The 20,458-nt window shown below is 40.5% G+C and overlaps 1 protein-coding gene across 2 annotated transcripts in view; it reads left to right on the top strand.

Moving 5' to 3' along the window:
• Nucleotides 1-20,458, top strand: part of MTUS2 (microtubule associated scaffold protein 2) — a 284,967-nt gene that overhangs the window by 115,229 nt on the left and 149,280 nt on the right. For both annotated transcript variants that reach the window (XM_013189398.3, XM_013189403.3), the window contains one exon: nt 7,607-7,813. In XM_013189398.3, the coding sequence (XP_013044852.3) occupies nt 7,607-7,813 (207 nt within the window). The remainder of the gene's footprint in view (nt 1-7,606; nt 7,814-20,458) is intronic.

Here is a 20,458-nt window from a genome sequence, read left to right as displayed (position 1 = left end):
TCTCTATTTTTTCACTGTCCACCCCAGGACATGTTTTTTTTTCCCTTCTGGCATCTCACTTTCCATTTTCCTTGTGAGATGAAGAACATGTTTAACTTTTCTGCAACATCTTGTTCTGCTGCAAAGTACTTCACATTGCTTTCTGGTGATTCTGTGCCTCCCGTTACCGATCTTTCATAAATTTCTGATACCTTTTAGTTAGTTTACATTACTTTTAGGTTTTGCATTTTATTTCACATTTATAAATTCGAGTTTAGCTTATGATCACCTTTTCTTTGTTCAAAGCCTTTTCTTTGCATATCCTAAGTGACTTAATCTTTCATCAACATGTAACTTCATAAGTCAGCCTATCAGTCTTTTCATCTTTACTAATTTCTTTTAGGAAGAATGAATTGCTCATGAAAGAGGATCAAGTGACAACAGATAAGACAATACCGGTGTAAGATTGAGAGAGCAGCAGAGAAATGCTTTCTGCAGCTGTGCCTGTGCTGCTGCACAAATACAGACCAGTATCATTTTCAGCTTTTTGTCAACCATTTTCCTATAATTTGGCAGTTTATTGTGGTATTAAACTTTGATCTGCATTATTGGTTTTGATGCAGTATTTGAGAAATACGATTAAATGTACCTTAGATGGAATCATACTTACAAATATAAGGAAAAAAATGCATGAGCATGTGGTCAGCATGTTGGAAGTGGTGCTGGTAAGACCCTTACTCATGGATACTGTGGGGAGTAAGGGGCTTGGCTGACAACACTGAAAGCAGCCGAGGACTAGCAGGTATTTTTCTTTCAAGCATACTAGTCCTGCCTTCAAGAATGCTAATCAGCATCTCTTGCAGCTCAGTCCTGAGCTTTTAATCCAGTTTTTAATCCTAGTGATTTCAGTCTTGCCCTGAGGTAATGGAAACAGGGATCTAGCCAGTTGCCATCCAGTGACAAAGTGTGGGGTACCACTGAGGATTTTAAAATTAAAATTGCCATGGCACAGTATTGAGGACAGAGCCAGGGCCTCATAATAAGGATTTTATTCCCCTCTGCCATGCCTTTCATAATGTAGCAGCCTGCTTAAGCAGCACTGATAAGATGAGTGGTTTGGTCCGTGTATAATGCTAATACTCATAAAACTGGCTGTAAGGTAATTGATAATTAAATCCCTGAACTGCTGTGATGGATTGCAAGTACTGCTAGTACATTAAGGGCTTTGTTAGTTTTAAGACATGCCAGGTAGAAAGTGAAATAATAATGAATGTTCCCACTATTCTCCAAGTGTGATGCCTAAAATGTGGCTGGGGCCACGATCATTCATCTGTACGACATTGAACATACACATTGACAGTGGCTGCGAGTTCTTTACTGACCAGTAATGCTGCTTAGGTGATGCTTTACACTGGATGGGTCTGGCAAGCAGTCTGACTTGTAAGGAGAGGCATTGTGCACTGTAGGTAAGATAGGAAGCCACTGAATTGGGGTGTATCTAAGGGTATATTAAGTATCTGAAAGCTGAACTTTTGTTTATCTTATGTAAATTGACTCTGCTCTTTCTTTGGGAAACTTGTAATTCAAAACAAGCATTGAAGGATATTGTGTCTACAACATATAAATGATGAATGTGCTTTCCTTGGTTATGAAGACTTGGAGCAAACATGTCAGGATTTACATTCATTAGCTGATTATTTTAATGGGATTAATGTCTGATTTTGAGAAATATGACAGAGGTCTCATCATTAAATCTTCACTTAATTCTACACTTTTTTGAGTAGTGTTTATGGTAATTTTTTCTCAAAGAGTGAGTTAATGAAATTTTGTTTCCTTATTACCTCTCCATCGATTGAATTTGCCAGTCCTGAGGGTCTAGCAGTTCCTTTCATTTCTCAACAAGTCAACTCTTGTTGAAAATTAAATTAACATGCACATCAGGACAGCAGTGTTTCTGATTTACTGAGACACACACAGACATATGTATTTGTGTATTTGCAAATATTTATTGTAGATTTCATCATTAATGCTACAATATGTCTTCAGCTTTTTCCCTGATAGGCTTTCAGCTTTGCTTTTGTGCTGATTTTCAGGAATACCTAATACTTGAACAAGTAAATGAGTTTTGGTGATAGAAAAGAGGTTTTGAGGTTACTTCCTGAAGTATTTCATTACTGGTGCTCCACCTGCATGCTCATTTTATAGGTTTGCACTCTGATGTACTTGGATTTGAGCTGACAAACTTAATTTTTTTTAAGAAGAGAGGTGAGAAGTTCAGAATCAAAAATATTCCGTAACCCTCACTAATCTGCAATGGTTTCACTTGTCACTCTCAGCTGTCTTTGGGTGAGCAATCTGATTGCATTTCCTAAAGAAAAATGAAGTGCTTTGAAGGGAAACACACCTCTTCATCAAAGTATTGCTGAGGACATTATCATCATGCTCCAGATTTATCCATATGCCACCTCTCAGCTCCCAACAGTTACTGACTCTTCAAAGACTCAGAATACCTCTTATGAGAAGGGTTGTCTATGTGGCTGTTATAACAGCAATGATCCAGGTGTAGTAGCAGACAAATACCTCATCCCCTACCTCCTCCCTGAGGAAAGCTGATCGTAGCTGGCTGGGCACCTGCAGCACATCTGAGCAGCTGATGAGCAGCAGCTGGGTGGAAGATGTGGCTCCAGTGCACTGAAATATGTTCTTGATGCCCTGTACTTTGAGAAGAAAATGCAGTGAGCGTGGCTCAGGCACTGACATTTCCTGGGATGGATGCTTCTGTGGGCTGCTTTGCACATCAGTTCTAGAAAGCAAACACAGATATTTGCAGCTTGAATGAAGCACAAGCTGACAAATTCTTGGGGCAGTGAGAAAGTGCTAAACGGCCTTGGGTTGTCTGGAAGCTAGAAGGGCACAGAGCAGCTTTTGGGGAGGTTTAAATATGAAGCAGGTGATGCTGAGCATTTTCTGCCATGTGATATTCAGCAGGGACAACTGTTTTGCCTTTGGAACTGGCCAGTCCCAGGCTTGACAGTAGATGAGAGAGCATCAGGGAAGCTGGGCGTAATATGCTCACTGTTGTAAAACCCTCTGGTTTAAGGTGTAGGTAATTAAACCTTTTGTTTTCAGGCCCCTTTCCTCAGTTATTGTTCAAAGGAAAAATAATTATATCAATAACAGGGAGAACACAAGGGTACTGGGAACAGAATAGGTTTCTTATTTGGCAGATTTGTTTTTAATCTCTGAAGATATCAAAGACTGAGTTAACTCCGAGATGCCTTGAAAAACTACTTGTATTATCTCTGACTAATTCTGCAAACTTGTAGGTAATTTCTTTGCCCCAGATTCCCCAACACAAACAAGGACAACAATGTTCAGAGCACCATCTAAAAGAAGGTGAGCTCTTTGAGAGCAAGTCACACCTAGTGGTGGAAGTTTTAAGGGAAAAGCTTGTCCAACAAAAAAATAAATAAGAGGAAAAACAAACAAACAAACAAACAATAACTAAGAAAACAAAGGCTTAGCATGGATCCCTAAATCACACGTGGAGTTGAAGTCTTGAACTGCTACTCTTTCTCAGATGAATACATCTATGGAATTCACTTCTATAGCTTTTCATTTGCTTTAGCTAAAAGCTATATCAGCTGCCACAGAGAAGTCACAGTAAAGGTGCTCGTTAGTTATACATGTGCATGGAGATGTGATTCGTGTGCAGTGCAGATGCATAAGAAGTCTCGCTCAGACTGTTTTTAAGGCTCCGCAGGCACGTCTGTTTTTTGTCAATCAGTTGTTACCTCAAAATGTTTTTGTCTTCCTAGATGGAAATAGTTTGAAGTGTCATACAAAATCACTTGTGTGCCATACAGACAACAATACTTAATTCTATAATTAGCTTCAGGCAGTGAGGCAAGCTGGAAAGATTTTTGCCAATTTTTTGTTAAGCTTATTTTGGCAGATTTTTATTAAAATGAAAGCTGCTCATTAAAATAACTTTTTTTTGTACTCACAGACCTTGTTTGCAGGAGTTCTACACTTCTAAGAAACAGAAGTAGAGAACAAACACGCATCATAAAACTTGATGATATTTAGAACAGAAAACAGGTACAATAGGCTGATGCCTCATGTATTTTAATGGGAAAGAAGACACAAACTGACTTAGCTTTAAGGATTTGAATGCATCCTCAATGAGGTTAATGTCCTGCCCCCAGGTTCTTGTGAGGCCCTTGTGGTACAGAAGAGCTGGATTACAAAGAAGGAAGGGAAAAGTAATTTAAGGAAGATGATGAGTTCAAGACACAAAATATTGTTAGTTCAGGGGAAACGTGAATAGGAGTCACAATCTGAGAAGTCCACAAGCACAGAAGTGTGAGAAACACCGTGAATAATCTCCACAGAACTGAGAGAATTAATTTGAAGGTAAAGGTAGAGATGGGTGGGCATTGTCTGCTGCAGCAAGGCGCCGAAGTTTGTCACTAATTTGTACCTCCTGGCTTTATGAAATTTCCTCTTCAGCAGCAGCATCGGTGGCTCCATGCTTGCTCTGCAGTGCTCAGTGCCCTGCTGGCTGCAGGCAGGTGGTCGCGTGGTGGCAGAGAGAAGAGAGCTTGGGGACTCAGTGCGGGCAGCCCTGCAGTAAAACTGGGGATGTAGGAGTCCCACGTGGACCTCACAGTCCTAGGGCAAGTGCATTTCAAATGCTTTTTAAACAAAACTATTTCTAACCACTTCCCTCCTTGTCCCAGTGGATTTTCCCCTATTCTGCTGCAGGAAATCTGTGTTATTTATAGCTTTTTGCTCTAGAATGGAAAGGTTTCTCCCTCCACCTCGATTTTCAGCGGTTCTTAGGGAAAAGAAATCTCAACTATCAGCTTGAGTAGTGCAGGTCTAGTTGTGCACTTTTTTGGAAGCCTGGAGAACCCACAAGAGACGGCCCCATAGTTTTTCCCTGCTGCCACTGACCTGGGCAGGTTCATTGCTCTGCAGCTGAGCTTACGGCTGCTTGCTGTGGGTCCTCGTGTTTGCTTCACATCAGGCTTGGGTTTGGCCCTGCCATTGATACAACACAGGGAATGTTTTGCACACTGCGACTGTGTTGTGTGCCTTTTGTCATACACAGTGTAATCAGTATAATTAGTCCTTTAGGTACATGGCCAATATGATGTTTGGTCATGCCCTTGCTGCAACATGTGTGTGGCTTGGTAAGCAGGACATCTGGCCCATCCAAAAAATAGCTGCAGTGCTCATATCAGCATTTGTGAGGCCCTGGCGAGTCTGGCTGTGGAAGGGAGAGATCGTGGGGTCATCCTTTTGTAGCAAAAGTGCAATCTTACACTGGCACAAGCCGATCTGGATCCCACCTTGAGCATTTGTCAGTGCCGGAAGATACTAGTCCACTCAGAGGGATTCTGACCAAAGATAATAAGCGTGTAATTCCTGGCACTTGGGACTCTTAAAGCCTCTTGCTCTACACTTCTTATTGTTCCTACATGAATATCAGTTGATGTGATTCACACCAAGTGCAAGCTGTGCTGGTAGCTCTTAGGGAAAAGTTGGGAGCAGGTTCTGTAGCACCTTGCTGTGTAGTCATTTAGATGTGAATGTCAAGACCCAGCAGCAGGGAGGGAAGAAGTCTAGCTTGGTGTTGCTTTACAGGGAACCATAAAACAGCTGTAACAGACTGCTGTCAACGCAATACTGCACAAGCCAGCAGGAATCTGTTATCTGTTCTCCTTGCTAATGTGCCTGCACTGCCCTTCACCTGCACCTGGAGCCCACAGCTCCCTCGGGGCACTTCATCACATAGTCCAAAGGAAGCCAGATTCAACATCAAAGTCCAACATCGTCTCTGGTGGTGAAAAAAAAATCATCAGGGAATTTTTAGACTTTTGTTACACACTGTAGGTATTTGTTACTTTCTTTTTGGTTACTCTCCACAGTACATCATCCTCTGGGCTGTTAAAGGTGCAGCGGTCAGACATCCAGTTCCTTGTGTCTTAATAGAAGCCTGAACTCATGAAAAGTGGCTGCAAAAATACATTTTTAAGAGTTTAAAGGATATAAATTATTTCATTTGTTGATCAAGAAGCATTTTCTATTTTTTTTTATAGGAATGTGTTTTATAGGAAAACCACTCTTTTTTTGCTTGGTGTTACAGACAGAGCTATTTCAAAAGAAACAGCTTAGTTCTGTAAAACAAAACTTAGTATTGTTACTGTCATGAGGTACACAACTATCTTTCAAAATCCCTGTAACATTTTTCTGCTGAAAGGAGTTAGTCTTGTTTTCTATAAACTCTCCTCGAAGTGCAATGCTTCATTAACATTAATAAGGCTGTGACCTACATAGTTTACAATAGAATTAGATACTGTAATAATGTGAAGACCATATTTTTACTCTGTGGTTAATTTTTATCTTTCTTTTATATTATGAATGTTCACTGCACCCTTTGAAGTATGTGTCAGGCTAAGGCATGAATAGCGTTGACCAGATGAGAATGGAAAGAAGGTGACTTTGTGGCTTTTTCTGGAGGAGTATATTGATAATTGTAATTCTGCCTTGTCTTCTAACCTTCTGGTCCTGGCTGTTGAAGCACTCAAGCATCAACTTTTAGAGAACTTATTTTTTTCCTCTTCTTCTCAGGATGCTACAAGGAACAGAAATCTGTTAGTGTCAAAAATACAAAGAATGCTCTGTCCAAATATATAGTTGAGTTATAGATCCACTTTGTATCCAGACCTTCCAAGTAAAACCAAACTCAGAGCTTTAGTCCTTCCATGAAGACAATTTGAGACATTTATGGACTTGTCTTCTGGATTTGCCTGAAAAAGTCTGCCTAAGCAAGAACAGCAGAATATGGATTAGGTGGACAAAGGGAGACAGATGACCAGTTGGTCCTTACCACAGGCACACATGGTAGCCAAACTGTTGTTGTTGCCTAATTTCATCCTTTATAAGCCCTCTATTGGCAGTTGTCTGATACTTGGTTGATGTCATCCATGTAAGCTGATGATTTACAGTGAGTTGAACACTCTTGGTATAAATGGCTAGTGGTACACTAAAAAAGTACAACTTCACAGGGCAAGTTCTTGTTCCCAGGCATGGTGTGAGAGAAGGGCATTTTCTTTTAGCAAAATATGAAAGAAAGACCTCAAAGAAGTATTTTCTTTGATGGAATACAAAGAGGTCCTGTGTCCTTGAGGAGGTTGTTACTGTTCTACAATAGCTTCCAAAACTGGAGGCTATGCAATGACATGTTTGTCTCAGAGTGTGAGTTTCTTTTAATTGGCATGTAAGAAATGTAAAATTAGAAAGTGATACAGCATAAAATAAGATAACTTTTTTAAAAAAAAAGTAGCAGTCTTGAACTACATTACTTGCTGGAATTTTGACTCTGTGCCTCATGGGTTCTTGCTGTATTTCACATTTTAAAAATTATGGCAACCTCTAATTGTTTCTTAGAATTACTTTCTAGTCAAGCAAAGAATAAGACATTACTGCAGTTTGAGCAGCCCTCAAAAACTGTATTCAGTCTTTTACTGACTTTATGTAGTTAGTTGGTACAAGTAGTATTTGATATGTCCCAGTTGAGTTTGTTTAATAAAAGATTCTCTATTTTTCCTTCTTTCAGTTGATCTTAAGAAAGGCCCATGTCCAAATGCTGCAAAGTCAAATCTCCCCAAGCCGTGTCAGTCTGGACTTCGTCCTCCAAGTTATTCGCGGTTGCCAGCGGCTAAGCTGGCAGCATTTGGTTTTGTCAGGACCTCAAGCGTATCCTCCGTCTCCAGCAACCAGTCAAATGACAGTGCTCAGAGTGATCAAAGCAGGACAACCAACCGTAAGTTCAAAAAGTGGTCTTCTTTTTGGGGGGGATATAAAATAGATGTACTCCGGGATTGTCCAGACTGTAGTCTGCATACAAGGACTAACTTAATCTTTGCAGAATTTACTAATCTGTTCTGTGCCACTGAGATGTGGCTTTGGTATCTTGATTTCCCAGAGTAATTCTTTAAAATATTATTAATAATAGATGAATAGTTTCTGAATGTACATTGCACATAGAAGGAGTTACTTTCCCTTTTGTGGAGAAAATTGTGTTAAGAGTGAACCTGAAGCATTTTTCTATTTGGTTTTTATGTAAAATATCTCTTCGTACAAGCTGAAGTAAGTAAATAATCACAGTAAACTGTGTTTGGTAAGCACATTGCGGCCATGGAGAACAGTTTAGAATAAATATAATCCAAAATGAACAACGGAGTCTTTCTCATCCATTTTTTTTTTCTGCCTCTTAATATGCAGAATAATAAACATGTTTTAGAAAATTAATGCCGTTGGTATAAAATGTGATCAGAACTGGTGTCGTAGCTATTGTCTCATCTCCAGACTTGGAAAGATCTCATGGCTGAAATGTCATTTCAAATCCTATTTTCTGTAACGACTGTTAATTTTATTAAGTACAAAATAATACCCACCGGAGTGTGAAGTCCTTGGGAAGTGTGTGCGAGCCCTGGGCTTGGAGCAGAAAGGGGGATTGAGGGATTTTCATGCCCATTTTTCTTGCTTTGAAGACCAGATTGAAACTGAAGTGTGTCAATATCAAAGCAAGTGTTATCAGCTGGGGAGGGATGCAGACAGGGGGACCAGGTGACATAAAGCACCAGAGGAGACAAGATGCTGCAAGCTCCAAAACCTTTCACTGTTTATATTAATTCAAAATGAAAGACAATAATAAATAAAATGAAAGTAGTTAAAAACTCTAAGGATTTTCCCTCTCCTGTCTTATATGGAATCAATGAAATGCAGAAGTGTCAGAACTCCATTGAGTTCTGACTTTTCCAATGTTTCCAAGCAAGCACTTGTATCCTTGTTTTACTCTTGGACTGATGGCTCATTTCTGTTTAGTTCCAACTGAGCTTTACATTGAAAGTAGTCAATCTTTTTTGCTTTGCATTTTCACCCTTCATCCTAGGTCTTTGGAAAGCATTTCCTTTTGTCTGGTGGTATAATGTTTTGGTTACATAAAGCCATTGCTAGGGGTAGAATTACCTAGTTTCTGATTAGTTCTAAGCTACATGTCTGCAAGAAATGTTGTCTAGCAATTTCAGGTGTGAATCTGAAAAATGCACCATATGTAGTTGTAGGACTATCCTTGAACACAGTTGGTACAAACAGGTACATTTCATAAATTTGTGAATTCTCTAAAAGGAAAATGCTCTAAACTGTGGAACCTGAGTCAGTTGATTTCAGTTCAAAAACTGTATAAGAAGCATTAGTCGTCTGAGACCCAGAAAGCTACATTTGACTCTTCATTCATCTTAAAAGAAGTTGATTTCATTTGTATATTATGTTGTATTTTTGTATTATATTTGTACATTAAGCCCTTAAAATCTGAAATCATATTTCAATCCCCACAAGTGGAAGTATGTGTTGCATACATTTTGTTCCAGTCCGCCTAGTTGAAGGTGATAACCATCTTTAACTTATGATTAGGATTTCGTGACCAACTTCTGCATGTTGCAAGAATATCTCTGGATGGATATGAAAATTACCCAGGGGAAGTGTTCTGCTTGTACAAATTCATGTAGACACGAGCTTGGCCTGTCACCTGACGAAAACTGGGACCTATCATTTCCGTTTTTGCACAAAAGTTAGATAGCTCATCTATGCAGTCTTCTAGTTTCCCATGGGAGAGCAAGAGAACGGACATTTCCAGAGGGCCATCTGTCTGACATGGTTTGTGACATGCACCGCTGTCTGACACAAAAGTCACAACTCTTTAAATTTCTCTTTAATTCCAAATGGATAATGCTTCTTCATGGAACAGGGTGAGAGAGTGAGAAGGGGCTTTTCCAAGGGGGTGAGTGCACACCCTGTATTTGGGGCGTTTGCCCTTGGGTAAGTCATCACACAAGAAGTTACCAAATGTCACCCATTTTCTTTGTATTAAAAGCAACATAATTCCCATTAATCACTCCTGATAGGACATCTTTCTTTCAGGTATGGCAGAAGAAAATTTGTTTCCTTACTGTTGAATTAATAACTGTCTCAGAAATGATATCAGTATGAAACTAGTGGTTTTTTTTTCCTATTTATAGTCTATGTACCAGCAAGAGTTAAATTAGGTGCCCAACACCCAAGGAGCACAAATTAGTTGCCTTCCATTCTGCTACAGCTTATTTAACAGAGATCAGCAGCGCACTTCAACATGCTTGGAAAGCAACTGAAGGGTGGATGTAGGGAGAAGTATTGGCTCAGGAATCTTAGCATGACATGTTATTTCTTCCTTTCTCTGTCTGCTGGAAGAATGGTTTTATTTAAATTAAATAAATAGCTGATTCTGTAGTTACTATCTGAGATCGTGTCTTTGACTAAATCAGGCTTAGTAGAGGGCAGGGTAAAGTTTTACTGTTAATTTCCTAGCTCAGTAGGGTAGAAAATGCAAAATGATCTAGCTTCAGAAATCTTCAAAGATATATGATAACACCATTTCCTATTTAAGCAGCATCTCTGCGTGTCAGAGAGACAGAAGTAATTGAAAACATCTTACAAGTCTGCATATGTTAAAAATAGAGGGCCTGCCACTGTTGAAAGTGAAGGGGCTCACCTCAAGATCTTACATCTGCCAGAAAAAAAAATCACCATGTACTGGCAGTTTCTAAAAAGCAGATGGCTTTAGCCGGGTGGGAGGAAAACATAGGTTTATTCTGGGGGCAGAGTGTTTTATGGGAAACAGCAATTCTTGAAGAGGTCCTAGTGTGATCCTGTGCTTGCTTTTCTCTCCCCTGCCAGATGTCTCATGGTGTTAGCTCTTCCTGAACTCGTGATTCTTACATTTCTTTTCAGCAATCCCAAGCGGTGTCTCTTTTTGGTGTATTAATACTGATGAAATGCTGTCTAGAGAGCAAAACCACACTTAGAGTTTAGAGTAAGGAGACATGATATTTGTGTTGCAGGGAAGTTTGTTAAAGGAGTTGTGATGCGGCAGCTTTGTTTCTAACCAGACTTCTCCCCTTCCCCTGACCTTTCTGCAAGCAGTAAGCCTGGATGCGGTGTAGAGCTTGTGCTGTGCTCCTCAGCTGACTCTTCCTGGCTCGCATATTCTTATTGACTCAATTAAACAGATTTGCAGTGGTGAGACTGTGCTCTTTTAGCATGGTAGGGACAGGGCAGGCTGTGCAGCACTCGCCTGCTTGCCCTCTGCTCTTTCTTGGACTCTCGTCCCTGGGGTGCGGGTGTAAGGGGGGCTGCAGGTATAAGCGGGCTGCGGTTTGCAGATAACACACCAACTTCAACTACCGTGCCGTCAGCTGCTCGTCAGGATCAGTTGTAATGAGGCTTTGCTCCTAGACCGTCCTGCCCAGCCATGCGTGGGGCTGGAGGGACATCTGTGGCATCCAACCTGTCCAGCCCGTCTGCAGCTTCTGGGTCAGGGAACTGACCTGCAATGCGGGGTCACTGCTCCATTCTGCCATTTAAAATCCACTTTCTGGTGCTTACACACTTTGCGCACAGGGCAGCCAGAGTCCGTGAAGCTCTGTGGGGATGGATGATGGTGGCATGTGAGGCAGCTTCTCAACTTGCTGAAGGAGGTGGGATGCAATGACAGAAGCCAAAGACCGCTCCATTTTGAGAGATGAAGCTGGGTGCTAGGGTTGATCAGGAGAGCTGACCACAGCAGAGCACTTGCTGTCCTGCTGTGTTCAAAATAAAATGGTTAAAATGGTTCAGGGTGAACACTTTGCTTCATGTGGTGAAGAAGGGCAGTTGTTTTTGAATAATACATCTCAAGCAGCAAGAGCTTGCTGTACCATATCAGAGGGGGTCCATTCTTTGTTGCTGCGAATGTTTCTTTCCACTTGGTACAGAGCATGCATCTGTCCCCGCCACTTTCACACCTCCCATCCCATGACTTTCCACATGAGAGTATCTCTGTACCAACCTGCAGCAAGGCCCCGGTGAGGTCTTGACGTCTTCTGCTGGTACAAAGCCACAAGGTGTAACACTGCTGCACCTGGCCCAGCTCGCGGTCCTGCCAGCAGACCCCCCAGATTTGTACTGTGCTGCAAACTGGCTTTCCTGTAACATCTTTGTTCAAGGTGACTTGAAATGTTCATGCTGACCCTCAGTTCCTGCCCACTACTTTTGAGATTTAAAAATATATAATATTCTAAACTATTTTTCATTATTTATGCAGGTTTTGGTTTTTTTTTTTGTGTATGTCAAACAACTTTTTGATGTTGTTCACTTTCTAAATTGGCTAGAATTGAAAAATTCAGATACTTTAAGAGGGCCATCGCTGTTCTCTGCTAAATATGAGAAAAATATGTGCAGGGCTCCAGGTGGGGTCTCACGAGAACAGAGCAGAAGGGCACAATCCCCTCCCTCACCCTGCTGGCCATGCTGCTTTTGATGCAGCCCAGGATACGGGTGGCTTTCTGGGCTGCAAGTGCATATTGCCAGGTCATTTTGCATTTTTCATCCACCAGCACCCCTAAGTCCTTCTCTGCAGGCTGCTCTCTATGCGCTCATCACTCATCCTGTATTCGTGTTTGGGACTGCCTCAGACTAGGCACAGGACCTTGCACATGGCCTTGTTGATCTGCATGTTGTTCGCATGGGCTGACCTCTCGAGCTGCCAAGGTCCCTCTGGAAGGCATCCGTTCCCTCCAGCATCAACTGCACCACACAGCTTGGAGTCATCCACAAACTTGCTGAGGGGCCACTTGATCCCACTGTCCATGTCACCAACAAAAATATTAAATTACACCAATACAGAGGTCCCAATACAGCCCCCTGAAGAACAGCACTCATCACTCGTCTTCCACATAATTACTTTTATGTACTTGATCAGAAGAGACGGTAATGTGGTGCAAGCACCACATGGGAAACACTTCATTAAGCACTGTGGAACAGTTTGATATGTGGAGCAGTGGAAGAAAGAAGGATCGTTTAGAATGAGTTAAGGTACGATAACTGCTATGAGTTTTGGAAATGGAAAGATGTAGCTATAATACCAGGAAATACTTCTTAGTCATGAGGTCTACTAGTCTGTTAAATAATCTTCCAACTCAAGTGATGAAAGCCACGTTGCTTAAGATTCTTAAAATAGAATAATAGCCTGGTGTTAAAGACAATTCTTCTCTGGTGAGGTGCTAGACTAAAAGACATAATGCTGTTCAGTATCTTCCCACAGTTCTGAATGCTGAAGCAATTTCTTTTCAGATAGAGCAAGAAAACTGTGACGAATATTTCAAAACTTGTGTTAGTGTCTCATGACAGATTTTTTTTTGTTTAAAATTACAGAAATATGAAACTGTGTGTTTTGTGTAAACTTCCACAATCCCTTCTTCATCAAATAGATTTCACACTGGTTTTGGGTCTTTTATTGCTTGGCCTTTCTAAACGCTGAGTTTCCATTCTAGTAAGCAGATGTCAAAGTACATCAGATTTGGGTGGGTGGAGGAATGGCGAAATTAAAGTGAGCACAGAAGTCTTGAAAAGACGGCTAATTGCCTCCAAAAATGTAGAACATCCCAAATTGTGGCATGGTGGACAGATACACCAATCACATTTCTGTGACTGATTTTCTGATCATTTTTCTACATAGTAAATTCAATTATTTCATTTTGATCTTATTCTGATATTAACATTTTGATGGAAGAATCACTTTATACCATCACTTCGCTCTGAATAGAAGTAAAATAGAACAGTGCCAAGTTAGGATTTTCAGCTTTGTGGGCAAAGCATCTGGAAAAGTGCAGTGTGTCAGCCAGGAGGAGCAAGGGCTGAAAAGACATTTTAGCTGCCTTCCAGACTCCCAGCATTTACTTCTCATACTCTATTTCTTACTGCTGTGAAAAAAACCTTCAAAAGTGACTTGGAGGTATACGCACAGCAGTCTCTCCATGTCTGCAGATCTTGAAACAACAGTGATGATGTATAAATTGTCCTTTAATTTCAGTGGTGCCTGTGAAAGTATTTTAAGTGTGATAATACTTTAATGGTTTAGATAATGTTTTTCCTGTTTACACTGTTAACCTCTTTCACTGCTTGTCAGAGCACTCAGGATGAGGGAAGCAGTACCACACTGTAAGGATCTGCACCACTCTTCCCTACGATGAACAAACAGGGGCAGGAAGATCAAGATGGTTTGGAAGTGCAGAACTATTTTTATATGAAGACTCCAACATGAAATATTTGAGGGGTTTGCAAATTTTCCTTTCCTGAGCTGAAACGTTTGTCAAACCTGAAAAAAAAAAACACATGTAATTCAGTTGTGCAAAGTCTGCTTTTTATAAGTGAAGAACAGTTGAAAAATTTTGCCAAGCTCTATTGCCCACTCAACTTAACAGAGCGCTTAATCTTGATGTTTGTTATTGTAGTAAAATGCAATATAAAATCTTCATTTTTAGAAGCAAGAAGGCTGGTCTCAGAGATGCTGTGCCTGTGTGCTAAAATTGTCCTGGCTCAGACCTGGCAATTGTAGTTCCAGTTTTTGGCACTTATTTCTGTCTGGCTTTTCAAAAGTGACTTAAATGATCCACCTCACTTTTCCCATTTGTGAAATGGGGTGGGAGGCTGCAAATGGTTATGCAGGTATTGGATAATGGAGTGACGAAGAAGAGATGGATAGTGACAAATCCTCTTTCCTGGCCCACTTCCACACGGGATTATTTGACTGATTACAAGTGCCTAATTTAGTCACTGTGACTCTTAGTGTTTAAGCTCTAGAGGGTAAAAACCAGTTCAAGCCACCGCACACCGGGCTGCCAGACACTGGTGTCACTGGAGGGGGAAGAGCATCACCCCGTGATTAGATTATTTCCATCACAGGCACCCAAACTGCCTCTTTCCTTTGACTCTATGGGGAAATGTTGGCAGCTTGATTCATTGATCAGTCTCTTGAATTCAGCTACTGTAACAGCCTGCTTAGGTGCCCCTGTTTCAACAGCCCCTTCTTTCTCCCAAAATGTGGCTGTTCTTGTTCTGCCCTGGTCTGTAGGAGATCCTCATCACTTTTTTGTTGCAATATAATGTGCTTCATTCGTTTTTTAGAGGGATACAAAGAAATGAGTGAAGCCATTTCTGAAATAACCATTTTTTTTATTTTTTATTTTTGGTATTTAAATCCAAATTTTCTAAAACATCTAATCTTCAGGGAGCCTGAGGGTAATGCCCTCTTAGAGTGATGTGAGGGGGACAGGAGGCTGCTCCCCTCTGCAACTGGGGTTAAAAGGGAAGTGCCGATGGAGTGCAGCTTCCAAGACTGGGGAAAAGCCGCAGTCAGCCCAGAGCCTGTACCAGGGACAAACACAGCACACATCCTTCTGGGGAGTCACAGCACTTGCTTCAGTAGCACTTAAAATGACCTTTTGAAGATAGTAAGGCAAGCAGCAGCTGGAATATATCTGTCACATCCACATAAAAGTGCTTCTGAAGAGCAGAAAACTCACTCTAAATCGTCTCCTTTCCATATTCTAATCTTCCTTTCTATCTGATGAGGGGGGAAAATAGGCTTTTAGAAGTGAACCTCGTGGACATTCATTGGAATAGATTAATCTCCTTATTTAGCCCTAAGAAAAATGCAGCAAATTAAGAAATACAGCTTTGAAGAAGTGAGATCTCTCCCCACTCCACTCCCCTTTTATTTTTTTTACCTTCTCGAATAATCTGTCCTCTGATGGAATCCCAGTTAAAAGTCTTCAGAGTCTCCCACTAAAGAAGTAGGTCTTTGCCAGGGCACTTGAGAAATTTTCCTCTTCAGCTTGTCTCCCTCATGTATTATCATTACAGTACATAAATCAATATTAGACAGGGTTAATTTCAGATATCTAACTATTGGGGCTTGTTCCTGGAGGCAGCTCTCCCCTGGATATTTCATTGAATTCACCCGCAGTTTTTGAGCTCTTTCAAATTCAAGCTTTTGGAAATGTAGATGCATTCAAATCTGAAAAGATGCTTCACCAGAAAGCACTGCATCAGGTTAAATTCTGCATTTTGTATAATCCATGAGAGCAGAGCCACTGAACACAGTGAGGGACTCTGGTTTTAAAATACCTGAGTCTAAATGCTGCCCAATTAAACTAATTACTGCCAATGACAAAAATCGTTACAAACTTCTTGATAATAGGCTTTTTTTTTTTTTTTCCCAAAGATAGCTTAGAAATAACCATTTATTTAAAGATACCAGAAGTTTGATATGGTAGTTACGAACCAATTCTGAGTCACAGTGAGGCAAAGAAATATATATGTCAGAGTTTGGAATTATGGAAATTTAAAAATTAATTTTGAAATGATATTTCCCCATGTGTAATTTTTCTTTACAGTCACATACCTGAGACTGTAAGGTCACCTACCCTTATTTCCATACACAAGAGGCTGATAACCTTGAGGTTCAGTGATTCTCTGAGCTCTTTCAAGAAGGGCCAAATTAAAAAAGTGAGGCTGAGATGATCTCATTGCAACCCTATTATTAATAGCTTTTGTCAAAGGTGAAATATTATGAATTTGTTATGCACACAGTCCGATCCACTGTGTGCCTCACTGCCAATAAACAGGACCAAAGTTAAAAGTACTGTAAATATTACCGGCAAATCGCATTTAGCCCAACAGGTTTCAGAAGCCAGAGCTGGCCTCTTCACAGTGTATGAAAAATCAATTAACAAAATGTTATGCCCTTGCAAAATGAAGTGTGGATAATAGACATGAATAAATGGGGATGTGAAAAAAGCGTGTGTATACTTGTCCCTTTTGGGGAGGGAGAGTGACTGATTGGTTTAGGAGAACCGTGATGGATTAGTGCAGGTATGTATTAATAGTGGAGCAAAGGAAGACAAACTTCAAAGAAGTGTCTAATCTTTGATCCCATTATGAGTCCTGCAGAATACTTGTGAATTCTAATTTAGTAGCGAGAAAACTGGTACAGCCAAAAGAGTGCAGTGCTATTTATAGACCAAAAACTTTTCCCATGTAGAGGTTGGGCTGGAATCTCACCCCTGACATTTTTTCCATCACACTAATCTAGTCCAAACAGGTTAAAATTGAGGTCATTTGTGTAAGTCTTCCAGGTGCTCTTGAGAATATCTGCAATAAAGGGAAGAAACAGCGTCTTTTGCAGCTTTCAGTATTGCCACAAGTCTGTTAAGTTGTGATCCAAGAGCTTAAAAGTTGCAGCTTAAACTGACTTCCCTTCCAGCTTGCTGCTTGACAGCCTCTAGAGGCCTATGTAAGTTTACACGAGGCTGTAAACAGCTAAAAATGTTGTGGTTCTTTGTCTTGTGACAGGTGCAAGACCATAGGCTTTCAATTTGGGATTTCCTAAGTTAATTTAAATGCTAGAAGAAAGCTGACTGAGGTCTGAAGTTAGTAAAACAAGCACTGGCAGAAAAAAAAAAAAAGACAAAGTGAGGCCCTCCAACAAAGAACACCAAGCAGAATAAAATGGAAACAATTGCACAGTATTTTCATCCTGGGTGGCAATTATTACAAAATGTAAGTTATTCTCACCCTAGACATCAGCAATACCACCATCAGCAGCTAGCAAACGTTCAGCCCTTTGGACATGAATTTAACAAATTGTAGTATGCCTCCCATGGGGTAGACTTAAGGGTACACCTTTGATGCCATTGTTCTTGGAGGAGAAAGCTGCTGCTGTTCATTTTGACTGTGAGCTGCAAACAAGCCTTGGATCTGTGTTCCTTGTGGCAAGGAGTCAGTTAAGTTGGACTGCATGATATGTGCTTTTAATTTATGTTGTTCACAACTTCATGGGCTGCTGGTATGGTTTCATGCACTTCATGTTACCATCTCTGTGCTTACAGAAGGCTACACAGTCAGAAGTATTTATGGAGAAATATTAGCATTTAGGATGAGTGAATAAAGTGCTCTGATACATGGGTGTGAACTGGATCTTGTCAGAATAGCAGCAATCTTCCCACACAGACCCTGACATCTGATTGTGTGGTGGTGAGGTCTGTCTTGCCCTGTGTGGATTCACCAAGTCATCACGAGACTGCCTTGTCATGTTAGTGCCCCTCCTCACACTGTCTGAACTGGGCTATCAGGTGTTGCATCGTGCATGTTTCTATGTAAAAAGGAAGATGTTGCTATCCAGAAGGCAATGGAGATTGTGCCTACACTGGCCAGCTGGTGGACTGGTGCCAGAGGCAACCACCAGCAACACCAGCTCTGTACAGTGCACCGTGGTGGCGCAAAATGGGCCCAGACCAGTTAGCTCTTGCATGTTGTGGACCTTTCTCCAGCTGAACATGAAGTTGGTCTTCTCTTTTTGTTTGCTTTTTTTGGAGCAACCTTCTCAAAGAAGACAAATTACATAATTTATCTCCATGATTAAACTAATAACAAAGAAAGAAAATAGCTTCTAATTGGCGAACAAGAATTGGGAGTCACCCCTCTACCACACCATTAAAAAAAAAAAGAGAGTCAATACAGTAAACCAAGGAACGAGTGGTTTCCTACTCGTCTCAGAAATAGTGTCTATTTCAGGTGCTCTGATAGCTTAGTTTTGCATTTAATCAGTGGCTAACTTCCTTTTTATCACACATTAGAGTTACGCTGTCTTCCAGCCAGTCATTTCTGGAAATATATGTACAACCTCCAGGGAAAACTAACCAAAGGTGAAGGAGCGATGGTATATTTTGTATAAAAAGGCATGTCCTGTTCTAAATATCTTACAAACATGTCAGGACTACGTATTGGAAACCCTTCTGTTCTTTTCTCCTGCTACTAAACTATATGGATTAGGAAAGGCCAGAGCTCAGTCTGTGCCCTGAAGCATGAGGTATGACCTTCTTGGGTTTGATGAAACAATTAAGAATGCATGATTTTTAACTAATATTTTTCTCCTTAAAAGGAATATTTAATTAATTTGGATCTTTTTGTAAATTTCTACTCAGTTCTTACTACAGAACATGAGGTGATCTAGGAATTAATATTACTTCTGCAATCTGAGGAAAGGGGAATTCCCAATGAACATTATTATAATAATTTATTTAAACTGGAGTCCTATTTTTAGATGCGTCCTGGGATAAAACGTTCCTTCTCTGACATGTTCTAATGTTGACTAAATGTATTATGTACTGCAGCTAGGTATCTAAGGAATTTTAATTGTCTCAGAGGTACACAATAGCTTTTTAGAATTAGGATATTTATCACTTGTCACAGCTTGTAAATTTAGATACAGAACAGGCCTGTACACTGTCAAGCTGTGTGGGAAAGTAAGAAGAATAAGAGGTAGCGTCATAGTCTCTGTATGCCATCCAAACACAGTAATAGCTAGTAAGTTCTAAAAATATCTAATATGTAGATTAAAAAAGCTTAAACCTGAAAGTAAGATGCATGAAAATAAATTAAAAAAAAAAAAAAAAAAAAGATGCTAAGAAATTCTCTCCTACACACACAGGTCAGTCCCACTCCTTTGGGAAAGATAGCTCCAAGAAATGTGCTGAATTATGCAGGGTTTACCAGTGACCCAGTGCAGGAGAGATGCTGGAGCTCAGTGGTGATGGTGGGGAGCTCTGGTGAATGCCTGCACTCCTGAACTGTGGTCCATCTGTTGTGTGTATCAAAAGTAGGTGCAGATAAAAAATTCAGACTAATTGAACAAAGCCCCAAGCAGCTCGCTAAGTGATATAAGCTTGCTATCAGTCACAGTTGTAAGATCAAACTATTGACTGTCAGGTTGAAAAATTTCCTGCTAAGATTAATTTGGTATTTGCCACTTCAGGGCATGCCTGCTATCATGTTAAAAAATAATAATAATAAATATATATGTATATATCAAACCTTGTCTAAAACGTCAAAGATTGATACATTTTAAAACAGACTGGCTTTTTCATGAAGCCCACAGTAAGAGTGCTCCCAGATTTGTAACCACGTCATTTTTTATTTAATTTTAGGTTGGTTAGGATGGAGGGGAAACCTTTCCATAACTGGTATCCTGCCAGCTGTCATAAGTTGGCTCCTGCCCTTCGCTGTGGGCTGGGGCAAGAGCTGCTCCAGCTCCACCTGGGCAGAGGTGAAGCAAAGCAGCAAGGTCAGGCCCAGCCCTGGTGTGGGTGAGGACGAAACATCACGGTCCTTGGTCCAGAGGGCAGAATTTCCTCTCACAACTTTATGGGACAGAAGCCATGCTGTAATAGTATAAATGCCTCCTGTTCGTATTTACACAGTGCTAATTTGGGCAATAGGGATTTAACAACTATCGATAGAAGTGCTGGTTTCCTAATGACTATTATTGTTTCCACATGAGAAATATTTGCATAACAGAAGAATGATTAGGCATTAACTTCACTTTTTAATGCTTCTTGTGGTCTGATACATGTTTGCACAGAGCCTCTCCTTCATCTTCCTTTTCTCTCTGTTCATCAGCAGTGACCCTCTACAATACTCTTTTAACAGCTTTAAAAATTCGGATGGTGTTTCATTTCATAATACTTGTGCACTGTCTCTTCTGCTGGTTTGT

Source organism: Anser cygnoides, chromosome 1, assembly GCF_040182565.1.
Source record: "Anser cygnoides isolate HZ-2024a breed goose chromosome 1, Taihu_goose_T2T_genome, whole genome shotgun sequence".
NCBI classification, from domain to species: Eukaryota; Metazoa; Chordata; class Aves; order Anseriformes; family Anatidae; genus Anser; species Anser cygnoides.
Note: the sequence above shows the minus strand (reverse complement) of the source record. Positions and strands in the feature narration are given on the sequence as shown.